Source organism: Lygodium microphyllum, chromosome 22 (genome assembly GCF_053477565.2).
Source record: "Lygodium microphyllum isolate KBCC chromosome 22, Lygodium_microphyllum_v1.1.10, whole genome shotgun sequence".
NCBI classification, from domain to species: Eukaryota; Viridiplantae; Streptophyta; class Polypodiopsida; order Schizaeales; family Lygodiaceae; genus Lygodium; species Lygodium microphyllum.
In genome coordinates this window covers 35,200,760-35,216,451 of record NC_141156.1, presented here as the reverse complement: position 1 = coordinate 35,216,451, position 15,692 = coordinate 35,200,760, and the positions used below count along the sequence as shown (strand labels likewise).

At 37.5% G+C, this 15,692-nt stretch overlaps 1 protein-coding gene across 1 annotated transcript in view; it reads left to right on the top strand.

Moving 5' to 3' along the window:
- Positions 1-10,781, top strand: part of LOC148017021 (uncharacterized) — a 40,618-nt gene extending 29,837 nt beyond the window's left edge. Inside the window, exons 3-4 of the mRNA XM_087663402.1 lie at positions 9,891-10,116; positions 10,282-10,781. Of these exons, the coding sequence (XP_087519528.1) occupies positions 9,891-10,116; positions 10,282-10,385 (330 nt within the window). The 3' untranslated portion in view covers positions 10,386-10,781. The remainder of the gene's footprint in view (positions 1-9,890; positions 10,117-10,281) is intronic.
- Positions 10,782-15,692: the final 4,911 nt, after the last annotated feature.

Below are 15,692 nucleotides of genomic sequence, written 5' to 3'. Positions count from 1 at the left end.
GTGGAATAGATTTGTAAAGCAGTGAGTCACTGCTGTAGGTATTCCTTACCCATATCCATTTCAATTCAGTCCTATTCCATTTTGTTCTTACATATCATGAAATGGCAAGATCTTGATTCAGTCATGCATATCATACTTTCATTGATAGAATACAGCTAGCTCTACCATGTATATTCCAACCGAGGAAAAAGGTTGAAGCCGGACGAGATAACAAGACAAAAAAGAGGTGACCCTTCCTTGCTATTTTAAAACTTCGTAGGGGTGCACAACCTGGCCTGAAAGGAACTTTGCACACCTTCTGAAGTTTTAGATCCCATCTAGGTGCCTATCCTGCCATTTTATCCCTCCCACCACAGGTGGTGGACCATGGAAGAACACTTGGGAAAGAGTGGATGATGATTTGAAGACTAGGGGTACCGAACAGGGCAGTTTGTGACATCCTTGGGCAAATATACAGGTCTTTCCAACAAGTACCTATCAGTTGTAGGTGTTTAGTTGATACTTACAAGTGCCTTACGGCCCATCACAGGTCTACTAATTGCTTTGGAGGTTTACAAGTAATATAGGACTCATTTCAAGGTGAAACGGGGCTTCTACAGGGGCTTCTATGGGTGTTAACAAGTTGCAAGAATTCACTGGACAGGTACACAATTTCTATTATAGAAAATTCTACCACGATTTGATTTGGGATCTTGGTAGCTTGATTTGAAGAGGGGATGTTAATCTTTTGCTTGATTCAAAAATTTTAGTAATCGGACATCAGGAGCAAAAGTTATGGCCAATTTTCTGACAGGGGATCTAATGGAATGCACCTAGATAGGCTGATAGGGGTGCACTATTTGAGTTCATTTTACCCATATACCCATAATACATCTCCAACAGAGTGGAAAGAATGGGTAAAAAAATTAGAGATGTATTTCACACTTTTTCTTCGCCATGATAAAGTCAATTGTAGACACCCTTAGACTTGAGGGGTTGATCAATGGTAGAAAAGTTCACCTTTTGATTGATATGGGCAACACCCATAGCTTCATTAATACCAAATCTTTACATGGGTTGAGATTGCTTACTCAAAAAATGCAAGTGCCCTGAAGATTCAAGTTGCTAATTGAGCTTATGAAGCAAGTAATGAAGTATGCCTACACACTCCTATTACTCTATCTCCTTCATGTATTATGGAAGTGGACTTGATCACTTTGGAAATGGGTCCCATAGATATTGTTATTGGCTGCAATTGGTTGAAAACCATTGGAAATTTTTCTTTGGACTTGCAAAACATGCTGATAGAAATTCAATGGAATGGACAACCAATAATATTGAAAGGGAACTGATCAAAAGCAAATGGAACTCATCTCTATAAAGAAAATGCATAAAGAAATCAACGCATGGTCATGCGTATCCACTCTTTTGCTTGCGAAAGTGGATGAAGAGCAGTCACCAAATCAGTCATCATCTTCTTCAAAGCAAAAGGATCCAAGAATGGAAGAGCTATTAGAGGAATACAAAGATTTATTTCAACAACCATCATATTTGCCTCCAAAGAGAGAGGTAGACCACCCTATTGACTTGCTGCCTAACACAAAACCCATCAACAAACCTCCCTATCGCTTGTCAAAGTTGTAAAGGGAAGAGGTGGAAAGACAAGTTAAAGAGTTGCTGCAAATGGGTTTAATTCAGCCAAGTCAAATCTCCATTTGCCTCTCCTGTGCTCTTGGTAAAGAAGAAAGATGGATCTTTTTGCATGTGCATTGATTATAGGGAGCTTAACAAGTCCATGGTGAAGAATAAATACCCGATTCCTCGCATTAGTGACCTCTTGGATGAGCTCAAAGATGCAAAGGTTTTTACCAAGATTAATCTTCGTTCAGGCTATCATCAAATTTGAATGAAGGAAGGGGATGAGTATAAAACAGCCTTTAGGATTGAAAGAGGGTTATACCACTTCTTGGTCATGCCATTTGGGCTTTCAAATGTGCCCGCTACTTTTCAAGCACTCATGAATAAGACGTTGCAACCTTTCTTATTCAAAATAGTCCTTATATTCTTTGATGATATCCTCATTTATAGGAAATCCAAGGATGAGCATTTAATACATGTGCGAGAGGTCTTTGACACATTACAAAGACACACACTCTTTGCCAAAATGTCCAAGTGTTCTTTCATGGAAGATAAAGTTGAATACTTGGGTCACATTGTGGGAGAGTAAGGCATTCGTGTGGGATCCTAACAAGGTGAAATGTGTCAAAGAGTGGCCTACTCCTACGAATTCTACTTCCTTGAGAGGTTTCCTTAGATTATCTTCATTCTATAGGAGGTTTATAAAAATTTATGCTCATGTGGTAGCTCCTTTCACCAATAGGTTGAAGAAAGATGCTTTCTTTTGGGACTCCATAGCCGACAAGAGCTTCAATGGGCTGAAATCTCTATTAGTTTTAGCACCTATTCTAGTATGCCCGGATTTCTCTAAGGAATTCTTTTATATATGCAGATGCTAGTGGAAGAGAAGTTGGGGCTATTTTGTATCAATACCATGGAGTTATAGCCTATGAAAGTCGCAAGCTTGATGACAAGGAACGTCAACTACATGTCTATGAACAAGAGATGTTGGCAATTTTGCATGCTATCAAAAAGTGGCATCACTATATATATGGCAACCATTTCAAGGTGAAGAGAGATCATCATGTGCTGAAAGACTTTCTTTCCCAACCAAATTTTTCCCCTTAAAAAAGGAGGTGGCTAGCTACTCTTCAAATCTATGATTTTGAAATATCCTACATGGCTGGAAAAGATAATGTTGTGGCAGATGCTTTATCATGTATGTGGACATGTTCTTTATCTTCAATTTCAATTGTGCATAAGGATTGGATTCATGACATCCAATAAGAATATTTTCTTGATGAGCAAGCATCAAAGATGATGAAGGAATTTCAGCAAGGAAAAGGAAAAGAGTATGCCAATTTCAATTGGCACAACGATCTTTTATGGTATCATGGTAGAGTCTACTTGACACCACAATCCTCTTTCAAAGCCTGTATTTTGCAAGAGATGCATTTTTTACCTTTAGCGGGCCATCATGGGCTGTTCAAAACATTTGACAACATTCATAAGAGTTTCTATTGGAAGGGCATTTGGAGGGATGTCAAGGACTATGTGATGCAATGTCTTCCATGTCAACAAAATAAAGACTCGTCTCTTCTACCCGGCGGATTACTTCAGCCACTCCCTATTCCTCAAGGAAAGTGGATTGATATCTCTATGGATTTTATTATGGGATTGCCTACAAGTAAGCATGGGTGGAATAGCATTTATGTGGTAGTTGATCGGTTGACTAAATCAGCCCATTTCATCCCTACTAAGGCCCAATTTACAGCCAAGCAAGTGGCTCAACAATTCATGGAATGTATTTTCAAGCTTCATGGTTTGCCAATGAAGATTGTGCCCAATCGCGACACTAAGTCTATGGGAAGCTTTTGGAGGAGTTTGTTCTCTTCAATGGGGACTCTTTTAACTCCTAGTACCGCATATCACCCACAAACGGATGGGCAAATTGAAAGAGTTAACAAATGGCTAGAAGTTTATTTGAGGCACTTTTGCCATGAGATACAAAATGCATGGGACCAATGGCTCCATCTTGTGGAGTTTTGTTACAACAATACTTACCATATGAGCATTGGAATGTCTCCTTTTGAAGCTTTATATGGCTAAAAAGTATAAGTACCCTCGGCATTGTTTCATGAAGATGCAAATCCACAAGCACGTGAGGAGTTGCAATAGATGCAGGCCCTTATGAAGCAATTCAAGGACAACATTCATAAATCTTAAGAGACAATGAAGGTCTATGCGGATGAGAAAAGAAGACATGTGGAGTTTGAGGAAGATGAATGGGTATTTTTGAAGGTTCCCAAGTCATGTTATGCTTCTCTTAAAGGAGGACACAACAAACTTGCTCATAGGTTTTATGGTCCTTATCGTATTGTCAAGCGAGTTGGGGATCTTTCTTATCAACTAGAATTACCTTCAACCACAATAATCCATAATATATTTCATGTGTCTCAGCTTAAAAAGCATGTGGAACCTCAAATCCAAGTTCTTGAAGAACTACCTCCCTTGGATGATGATGATTTGATCATCTATGAGCCCGAGAAGATTATTTGCAAGTGGGAGAAGGTTCTAAGGAACTGTATTCTTGTGGAATACCTTATCAAATTGAAGGGTTTGCCTATTGAAGAGTTTTCATGGCAACAAGCATCATATTTGGAAAAAATTCCATGGCTTAAGCAAGAGGACAGTTCATAAACAAGGCAAAAAACAACTTGTTGTACTAAATTTCTGTAAGAAACTAAATTGTCTTATTGGCATCAAAATTGGATTTTGAAAGCATGGCTGGATACTACATGTTTTCCTCTACATTTCTATATCTCACATATGGAAATCGGTCACTTCTAACTCAAGTTATGGCCAATTTTGTACTACATCCTGTTTTGGACAGTTTACAGCAATATGTTCCATTTATGTGGTCCATCTTCATCAACTTCTTTGATATTCATCAACATGGAGCTTTATTTCAGCATGATTCCTAATGCTTCAAGCTATCTTTGTAATCATCCTTGTAATTTGTTCCCAATTGAGCTTTGAGGACAAAGCTCTTTTAGGCCGGGATGGCTTGTAATAAAGCATACGTTACCTTAGTCTAGGGTAGGCTAGGGTTAAGTGTAAAAGGTGGAGATATAACATGTGAAGGATCTTTTTGCCATTTTCAAGCAATACATGCTTTGAGGTTCTTTCCTCCCACCAACTAAGAGGGTGCATGCTCTTAGCCACCAAGATATAGGGTGCATACCATGTCCCACCTTGACATGAGGTGAGTATTCATCTTGCAGCTTACATCTATGATTCTCAGCTTTCCATGGCAATACTATTTCTTGCCTAGCTACCTTGGATATGGCTTCCTTGCAAACATGGTGTATTTCTTTGCAAGCATGGTGTAATTCATAAATTTCCAGTTATTTGGCTTGATGTGAGAACTAGTATATTACAAATTCTCTTTTATAAATTCCTTTGAAAATGAGAAAACTATCATTCGTAATATCATTTACTGTTGAGAGTGTTTTCAACACCACATAAATAATTATGAATGAATGAGTTTGGCATGTCTTTTAAGCTTTTCAATCTACTCTTGAATTCATAATCATCTATGTATGAATCCTTTTGCAACCCTAACTACATATTTACTAAGAAGGTTTTTCTCACCCTTGCTCTAGCTTCATAAACACTCTTTATGCTCTCATGTATATTTTAAAACTCTTTTCACATCATTTAGCTTTCAATATATGCAAGGTGGTAGAGTGGAATATAGTATTCCACAATGACAAAGACGAGTATAGTGCTTCCACTTGCCACAACATAAATGCATATACACCAAAAAACTTGATCATACAAATAATGTGTTACAAAGACTACCTCATGACATGTATAGCATATATCAATGAGTAAGGTTTCTCTTGTCATGCACATGCATGTGTAGTGTGCAAGAATACACATATAGTGATAGAAAAAGATTGCCTCATCAATCCTCATGACATGTATTTTTCGAGTTCATGACACATGTTAGTTGGATGGCCCTTTCATCATGCATGTGTGTATATGTACACACACACACACACTCACACACATGCCTGTACACTAAGTGGCAAGAGAAGATTGCCACCCATGGCATGCATACATCAAGTACATGGCACATGCTAATTGGTAGGCCTCCGCTACCACACACACCACACAACAAGAGAGAGAGGGGGGAGAGAGGGAGAGAGAGGAGAAATTACCTAGAAGAGAAAGAGAATGAGATCTTAGTGGCCCCATGTGGCCTTTATATAGGTTTCTAGAAAGCCTATTGGGATTTTGATCAAGTCCATTGAGAAATTTAAAAAGGTTGATAGGCTTGTTGCTAGTCATCATCAAGTCACCTTAACCACAAAAAACAAATTTTACATGAAAATTTGGCTTTTTAGGCACTAGGTCAAAAGATGCTCATACTTTGTAACCTACTTGTCTCATAATCATATCCTTATTCTAAACAAAAAACATTATTACCCCACTATGAAGGATAAGTTCGAGTTTGGAAGTTACTACAACATAAAATTAAAGTCTAATTTATGTAACTCAATTGCATATACACTATTTGTGTATAGATGTTACTTTTACTACATTCAGGTAAACACCTTGGTATAACAATTACAATTTGAGAACAAGCCAAGGGTGAAAGGTAAGTAAGGAGGCAATAAGGACTAGGCAATTATCTGATACTAAGACAACATTGATAGTAAGGAGATGACTAGTATTGAGAAATAATCAAATATTAAATATTAAGATGGCTAGTATTCAAAAATATTGAATATTAAGAAATGTCCCCTAAAATGAAGTGAGTGTGTGGCAAGGTATGGGACACTAAAGATTGGACATGGATATTAAAAAAACAGGCTCCTACTTGATTCTTTGCATTAGGTATGGAATGTTGAAGATTAGAATGGCTAAATATCGAATATTAAGAAATGTCCCCTAGAATAAAGCGAGCGTGTGGCAAGGTATGCAACACTAAAGATTAGACATGGATATAGAAAAAGTAGGCTCCTACTTGATTCTTTGCATTAGGTATGAAATGTTGAAGATGAGAATGGCTCCAACAATTAACAGAATAGTAGTGTCCCTTGCTATTATGGAAAATGAACCACTTAAAGAAAGATTTTGAGATGGTGGGAACTAGAGTTGTATGTGATGAAGATGAGCTACATCCACAACCATATTAAGGGACTTTGATATCTCTTTCGAGACTAGAGTAAGCCTTTTTTCTCACCTAAAATAGGATTGCACAAAGTGGAAAGAAATGTAGAAGCTTTTGGTTTCCCACATATGTAACCCAATCTAGGTTCATCATTACTTTTACCCATGGGATCTTAAGCCTCTTTAGGTTGTGATGTGATCTCTTTGTATCAAATGAATTAAGTGAGATGTAGAGATTTACTTGATCATCACTTTACAAAGAGTTTTGCCTAACTTAATATGACAAGGAATGGAAGCTATCATGAACTTGCAATTAGACTTTATCTTTAACTATAGTGCTCTTTCAATCCATATTCTCTTCTCCCTTGAATGAAGGTTAAAGGATTTAGAGAGCTAGCAACCTAGAAAATCTAAAGTAGGATTGGTAGTTTTAGATTTCATTTGGATGAGAAAGGACATTAGGTCTTTTGATGTAGTGAAAACTATTGTTGTTACAACACAAATTGTTTTAGTCAATCTTGAAAGTCTCCCACTCCCTAAGAATAGCAAAGTATAGCAACAATTTGTATGATAAATTCAACATTTCTAACATATTTAAGATGTCTCAAAACTTTCACCCTTTAATGATCAACTATTTAGATTGTACAAAAGAGGAACAAGAGCACAAATTTTTCCTCATTTAATGAGGCCAAGGTTGATTTTGTTGCTAGTTTCAAAAACTCGTGTTTCAAAGTACGTAAGTTATACTTAACCATAGGACATAATTTCATACATAGATGGAATCAAAGAACATGAAGGCTCCTCAATTGGATGTGAGAAGCATTTATCTTTTGAAATTTCATTCTTGCATCTAAACCTTTTCTTGTGATGGTTCATTTCCTGAATCTCTTTATTTAACAAAATTCAAGAGGAGATATGGGGAAGAATCATGCACATTAGCATTAGTAATATATTTTTTCCCAAGGGACATAGATTTTGGTGTCAAGACTCAATAGTAATAATCTACCACTTTAAGAAGAAGGTTTAAACATCTTATGTGTTAAGGCTCAACATTCACCAACCTTAAGTAGACCCAAAGGGTTCCCATACTTGATAGAAAAGCATGAATGGTACAAAGGGCAATCAAGCTTCACTAGTCCTAAAGGCTTTCATAAGATGTTTTTACTATATGAAAATTAGCTTGAAGGGTATCATCCATAATTTTAAGCACTTGTTATTATTTAACTCATGGGAACATAAAGCCAACATAAAACTAATTTCCTTTATTGTTTTAGGACTACTTCAAGGTAGAGTATCTATGCCTTTGTTGTCCACCATTTTCTTTGCCTTTTTATTCTATGTGCCTCCATTTGTCCTTAAAGGTTTTGCCATGAGACTTAATGCTAAGGTGGCTACCTAATTGTGGTCTACTACTAAGAAATCCTTTCATTACATTTATTTAATAATTTTTTTTTAAACCTAAGAATTGCATTTTTCATTAAATAAGTGACCCCTTTTTTCTTCATATACTTATGGGGTTTTTCCAATTTGACTAAAAATCTACTCCTGTATTACTTTTCTAGATATTATAACCTACATCATCCAAAGTGCCAATAGAGATGAGGCTCTTCATGAGAGCTAGTACATGATATACATCATGAAGAGTAATTGCACTACCTAAACTAAATTGCAGCTAGACATCACCAATACTAATGATCTCTACTGCTAGGTTGTTCCCCAAATGGACAGATCTAGTCAGATTGCAATAGCAGTGGAACCACTCTCTATGAGGGTGCATATAAAAGGAAGGCATTGAATCTATCATGCAACACTGAGTATACCCTGACAAAGTAAGTATCAAGAGAAGAAGCTTCAAGTATGAATTGGACCCCCCCTCTTTAAATCATGTGCTACTCTTAAATATATTAAAATGGAATCTCAAATAGGGGAACAAGTCGAAGTGGTGGTATATTCCTCCATATTTGTTTACAATGAAGCACAATGATTCCTTAGCATTAGCTTTTGTAGCATAGTGCAAAGCATAGTCTAATGTGATGCAGATGAGTTCTATCTATCTAAACTTTCAGAAGATCAACAAGCCACAGTATTCATGTCCCAAAAAAAATTAGTCAATATCTTATTTATGCAATATTTTGTAAGGAATAAGAAACATGTGCTAAAGGTTGCATGGGCAACTATGTGAGTAATATGTCTTTCCTTTAGCACATTTGGCATCTTCATCTTCAAAAAATTGGTTTAAATTGGATTGAATTGAACTATCCTTTGTGTGTGTGTGTGTGTGTGTGTGTGTGTGTGTGTGTGTGTGTGTGTGTGTGTGTGTGTGTGTGTGTGTGTGTGTGTGTGTGTGTGTGTGTGTGTGTGTGTGTGTGTGTGTGTGTGTGTGTGTGTGTGTGTGTGTGTGTGTGTGTGTGTGTGTGTGTGTGTGTGTGTGTGTGTGTGTGTGTGTGTGTGTGTGTGTGTGTGTGTGTGTGTGTGTGTGTGTGTGTGTGTGTGTGTGTGTGTGTGTGTGTGTGTGTGTGTGTGTGTGTGTGTGTGTGTGTGTGTGTGTGTGTGTGTGTGTGTGTGTGTGTGTGTGTGTGTGTGTGTGTGTTCTAGTCAAGTACACACACAACCTCTAGTGATTAAATGAAGCCAATTTCTCATAAAGTACAAAATAGCAAGTTTTTTTTAAAGCATCGATTCAAAACCAGGTTGATAGGTATTTTATGACTAGAACATGAGTATTTTTGAATGATTTCATAGGTTTGTGAGTTATTACTAGAACATGAGTATTTATGAATTATTTCATAGGTTTATAATATCATATCTTGTACCGTGTTTCATCAAATTTGTTTATTTTAGATTGTCATAACTGCACTTTCTTTAAATCAACAACATCAAGAGCAATTTAAAACCCAAGGTGATAGTGTTGGAGTACAAATAACCCATAAATGCATGCATACATACAACCATGTGGATATGTATGAATGTATCATTGATGATACACATGTTTATTTCCTTTTGTGCAAGGTGTGTGCATGCATGATTTTAGGGTTTGGCTTTATAATGGATATTTAATAAGGAAGTCATTAGATGTCTCCATCTGACTTTTTTTTTAAATGTTTACATTACAGACACAATACACATATACCAAGCAAGCTTACAACAAGAAAGTGCAATTAGTAAATGTAAACATGTTGGGCAGCATGGACACGGTGCGGATTCTCATTAGTTCTAATGCCACAGTGAAGGACACTATTCAACTGGCTTTAAAGCAGTTTGTCTTACAAGAGCAACTTCCCCCAAATGAAGGAAATCCTGATGCTTATCACTTACACTTTTCATCCTTCTCATTTCAAAGTACATCTCTTTTGCACCTTCTTATGGTTTAGTTAAGCAAACATATACTCCTATGTTGCACAATTCATTGTAGAGAAAATCTCATGTTGCAACATCATTTTAACATTGTTTTGTTTTCCCTCTTAGTATAAACTTTTTAATTCTCTAGCATGTCCTTATTTGCAGGTTTAGATTCTGAAGAGCAAGTTCAAAGTTTAGGAGCTCGAAATTTTGTGCTATGTCCCAAACAACTTGATCAAGCATTGAAATTTTCTAATGGGATATCATAGCTTCCACAAAATTTCACTTAGACAATAGAAGAACCCCAATGGTTCTTCAACAATGATTAGTTCAAATAATTAGAATGGGAGGTGCTTACTCAATTTCATGAGTTATTTTGGATAAAATGCTATACCTTATTTCTATCGTGATGGATTCTTGATGCACTTCTAATTTGGTTATACAACTAAATATGAGTGTTCTAAATAATAATTGGAGTATCGATGTTGGAGCAACAAGGAGAATGGAGATTACATGCACACACAAGAACATTGTGTTTTTGGTATCTCCAATAGCTCTCTTATGAGCAATGTCTTATCATAGTAAAACTAAAGAATGAGTGTATACATATATAGTTAGGGTTAGTTATAAGTAAGATGGGCAATCAATCTGATTGTGTTGGAGTAAAGGCCACTGCCTAACTATAGCTAGGCGAGCATCCCTTATGTATGTACACTCTATACAATCACATATAAGTGAAGATAACAAAGAATAAGGGTACCATTCATTTTGTAGCCACATAACTCTCTTATGTTCTTCTCTCTCTCAACCTTCTTGCATTCCATAGCTTCTACCTCACATCCTACCATTACTTCCCTCTCTACTAGTATCAGAGTGATGTTTGGTGTTCATGGGAGCTCATGATTAGAGCAAGGAGCATGAGGAGTAAAGCTTTGTCATGAAGATTGAGGATTTGAGCGTTTTCTTCCACATTGGTACTTGTTGTTCACATCTTGATAAAGGTACTATTCTCATCTCACTTAACTCTACATTAAGGCAAACATGTGCTTTGTCTTGAGGATTGATTGAGGATCAATTTGACAACATTAATGGCCCAATTTGCATGCATTTAGGTAGCCATTAGTGGTTGTAATTGATGCAAAATAGCTTGGCTTTGAAGTGCTTTCGGATGCTCAAAGAGATAAAACAACATTGAAGCTTTTAAAGAGAAGAGGATTAAACATTCTCTTCCATTTTCTTCCTCTTGCATATATAGTAGCGGAGAAAGTGAAAATACCTTGAAAACATTCACTTTGGAGCCCTTTTATCCATTTTGAGTGGATAGAGAGCATGCTAAAAAAGTCATGGACAGTTATGATAGTTTGACAATACTTTCATATTTTGACCATAACTTTTGTATAAAATATTAGATTAAGGTGTTCTATAGCTCAAAATATAGAGCACAAAAAAATCTATAGAATTAAGTAATTAAAGAGTTGATTATGTATATCTTTCTATCTTTGTTTTACAATGGTTGACGGAGTATTTGGAAAAGCTTGTAGAAAATTCATGTCTTTTGGGAGAACTGAGATATCATTTATGCATCACTTTTAGACCAGTTTGATATTTGGGTAACTGTTGTCAAGAATCGCGTGGTGGGGGGACTTGCTTGAGCTGCTGCACCAAACACACACTGTATACACAAGAGGAAGCTCACTTAAGAACACAAGAAGAGAGATGGAGGCCAAAACGTTTTCTTACTGATTTTTCTTCTTCTTCTTCCACACACTATACAATGTACACAAAGTATAGATAAGATACGACATAAAGGAAAGTGGCCTTCTAAGTCAAACAGTGCATAATCGACTACACTAATCGACTGGTATTATATCTTTGCCAGCTGTAGGTAGATGTAACAAAATAAATATAATAAGTGATAAGTCAATGGCCATGTGAGTATCATAATGACCACCAATGTGCTAAGTGTAGACATGCGGACTCATCTAGCCAGGCGGTCTATCATCAATGTCCGCACGTGTTGAGCTTGCCATCTCAACACTCCCCCTCAAGCTCAATTCTATCTCTGCAAATCCAAGTAAGCTTCAGAACTTCGAATCTTCTCTACACCCAATGCCTTTGTGAAAATGTCAGCTATTTGATCCTATGTGCTGACATATACCAAGTCAATCTCTCCTGCAAGTACCTTCTCTCTCCCAAAGTGGTAGTGCACCTCAATGTGTTTTGTCCTAGCATGGAACACTGGATTCCTAGCTAGTTGTATGCTGCTCATGTTGTCACAATGAATGATAACTGAACCATCTCCCTGCACGTCCAAATCACCTAATAGCTTTTGCAGCCATACCACCTCACATGTTGCCATAGCAACACCTCTATATTCATCCTCCTCTGTACTCGATAAAGCAACTATAGGTTACTTTTTGCTGCTCCATGTAACTGCTGCACTACCAAGGGAAAACATGAATCCACTAGTAGATCTTCTGTCTGACATGCTACCAGCCCAATCAGCATCCGTGTATCCAAAGACATGTATGTCCTTACATGCCTCATAAAAAAGTCCATAATGTAAAGTGGACTTTACATACCTCAATATACGTCTAACTGCATCCAAATGAGGCTTTCTAGGCATCTTCATAAATTGACTAACAAGGCCAACAACATAGCTCAAGTCTAGCCTTGTGATAGTCATGTAAATCAAACTCCCTACTATCCTCCTAAACATAGTAGGGTCTTCTATCTCATCTCCAACATCAGCACTCAGCTTCACATTTTGCTCCAATGGTATTGAAAGAGGCTTGCATGCTGTCATACCATACTTGGATAACATATCCAAGCCATGCTGCCTTTGGGATAGCCATATACCATCATCACATCTAATCACCTCAATACCAAGAAAGTATCTCAGCTCACCCAAATCTTTCATCTCAAACTTCTTCTTCAATAAGTCCTTAACTTCAGCAATCCATTGTCACTATCACCTGTAATAATCAAGTCATCCACATAGATGACTATGATGACCAAACCTGTATCTCCCTTTCTCACATAAAGTGAGTGATCAGCATCAGAAATACAAAATCCAATATTGACAAGATACTCTCCAATCTTGTCAAACCATGCTCTAGGTGCTTGCCTCAACCCATAGAGCGCCTTCTTTAACCTACACATATATGTGGGATGCTCTAAATCCTCATAACCTGCTGGCTGCGCCATATACACTTCTTCTTGCAATTCACCATGCAAGAAGGCATTCTAAACATCCATTTGCTGCAAGCTCCAACCTTTGGCTACTGCCAAGGCAATTACACATCTAACAGTTGCCATTCTAGCAACTGGACTGAATGTCTCTTCATAATCTATGCCATATGTTTGAGCATAGCCTTTTGCAACCAGCCTAGCCTTATACCTGCTAACATAACCATTTACATTATTCTTGACTTTTTAAACCCACTTACAACCAATAGCTTTCTTTCCCTTAGGTAAGGGTACCAAATCCCAAGTCTTATTGGCTTCTAATGCAGCCATCTCCTCATCCATTGCTGCATCCCAATAAGCATGACCAACAGCATCCTCAAAACAAGTGGACTCAACATCCTCAACTAGTTTCACCATATAAGCATAATGGTGAGCTGCATAACCTTCGAAGCCAAATCTTTTAATAGAGTATCTGACCCTGCTAGATCTGCATACCACCGGATCACTCAATGGAGCCTTTACATTACTATGAGCTCTCTGTACACCTAGTGTCCTGACTGAAGGAATGCCAAGCTCATCATACAAACTCTCCAAACCACTAGAATCTCCATCAAGTTCCAAATGACTAGTAGATGCATCATTATCATCCAGCACTTTCTTCTTTCCTTTGTCCTTCCCTGCGACACTTATAGATCTACCTGAAGATGTAGGGCTACTCCTTAGTCTCCCAGACCAAGGGTTCACTGTAGGTACAGTACCAGATGATGTTTCTGGTCCACTAAGACTCCGTGATTCTTGTTTTTCTTTCTGCACATAGATGTCGTGATCATTATCATCATCTAGTACATCACGAGCAGGTGCATAACAGCTGCCCATCTCATCAAAGATAACATCCCTGCTCACTCTGAACTTACCTGTGACAGGGTTATAACAGCGATACCCATTTTGCTCTAAAGAGTATCCAATAAAAATACATTTTTCTACATTTGGATCAAGCTTCTTCTATAGCTCATCTGGCACATGAACATATGCAACACATCCAAATACCTTCAAGTGCGATACATCGGGCTTCTTGCCAGTAAAGCATTCTTTAGGAGTCATCCCATGAACTGTAGCTGTGGGAGTTCTGTTCATAATGTAGACAACAATATGGACAACTTCAGACCAAAAATGTTTAGGCATATTCTTTCAGCCATTAATGCCCGTGCAACTTGTGCAATATGCCTATTTTTTCTTTCTGCAACCCCATTTTGTTGTGGGGTATACTTGCAAGTAAATTGCCTCTTTATCCCATGGGTCCTCAAGAAGCCACTAAACTCATTAGAGAGGTACTCTCCCCCTCCATCTGATCTCAAGCACTTTACTTTTAAGCCTTTTTCTGTTTCAACTGGTGCCTTAAAAGATTTGAAGTGCTCAAACACATCACTCTTTTCCTTCATGAAGTATACCCATAACTTTCTTGAATAGTCATCAATAAATGTGGCAAAGTATTTGCTGCCACCAAGAGATACATTTTGTGTAGGGCACCAAACATCTGTATGCACTACATCAATTATTTTTCTACTCACTTCTCTGTCATGCGAGAAGGGTTGTCTTGCTTGCTTACCAAACTTGCATGCTTCACAGACTTTATGCAATTTTTCAACTCTAAAAGAAGGCAACCTTGTAACCAATCCTCTGGACTGCATTAATTTCAGCCTTTGCACATTTGTATGTCCAATACGTTTATGCCATATTTCAATATCTGCAACTACTCCTTTTCCTTTAGTGTACATAGCAGCATCCATTGCAGGAATTCCAGCATCTAAAGTACATGCGGCCAACTCTACTTTCTTTTGCCAACAACCTGCACTTATCATTAAAATCTTCTACAAAATAGTCTTTTGCATTGAATCAGACATGCAACCCCTGCTCTATCATTTGGCCAATAGACACTAGATTCTTTGTGATTGATGCCACATGTAATACATCTGTCAAACTCTTTGTCTGGCCATCATACAAGGACAAGGGAACCTTTCCAATGTGTGAAGTTGGGTAGCATGATCATTACCCGTCTGCACATAACCTAGATTTTGTAAGTCCTGCATCTCTCCAAACCATTCAACATGACTGGTCATATGATTAGACGCACCTAAATCGACATACCATACATCATCATGTGTCCCCTTTCCTGTAACTGCATTCATCATATGATGCATAACAAACAAGCCTCATTTTTGTCTTCATTCTGTCATGAAGACGATGCATAGTTTCCTTGCTGCAATTTATCACTGCAAATGTCATCTTTCTTAGCATAGCAATGGGCTGCAATATGGCATGTTTTTCCACAATAATGGCAAATAATAGCAAAATTTTCAGAACCTCTATTCTACCATCCACCTCTTCCT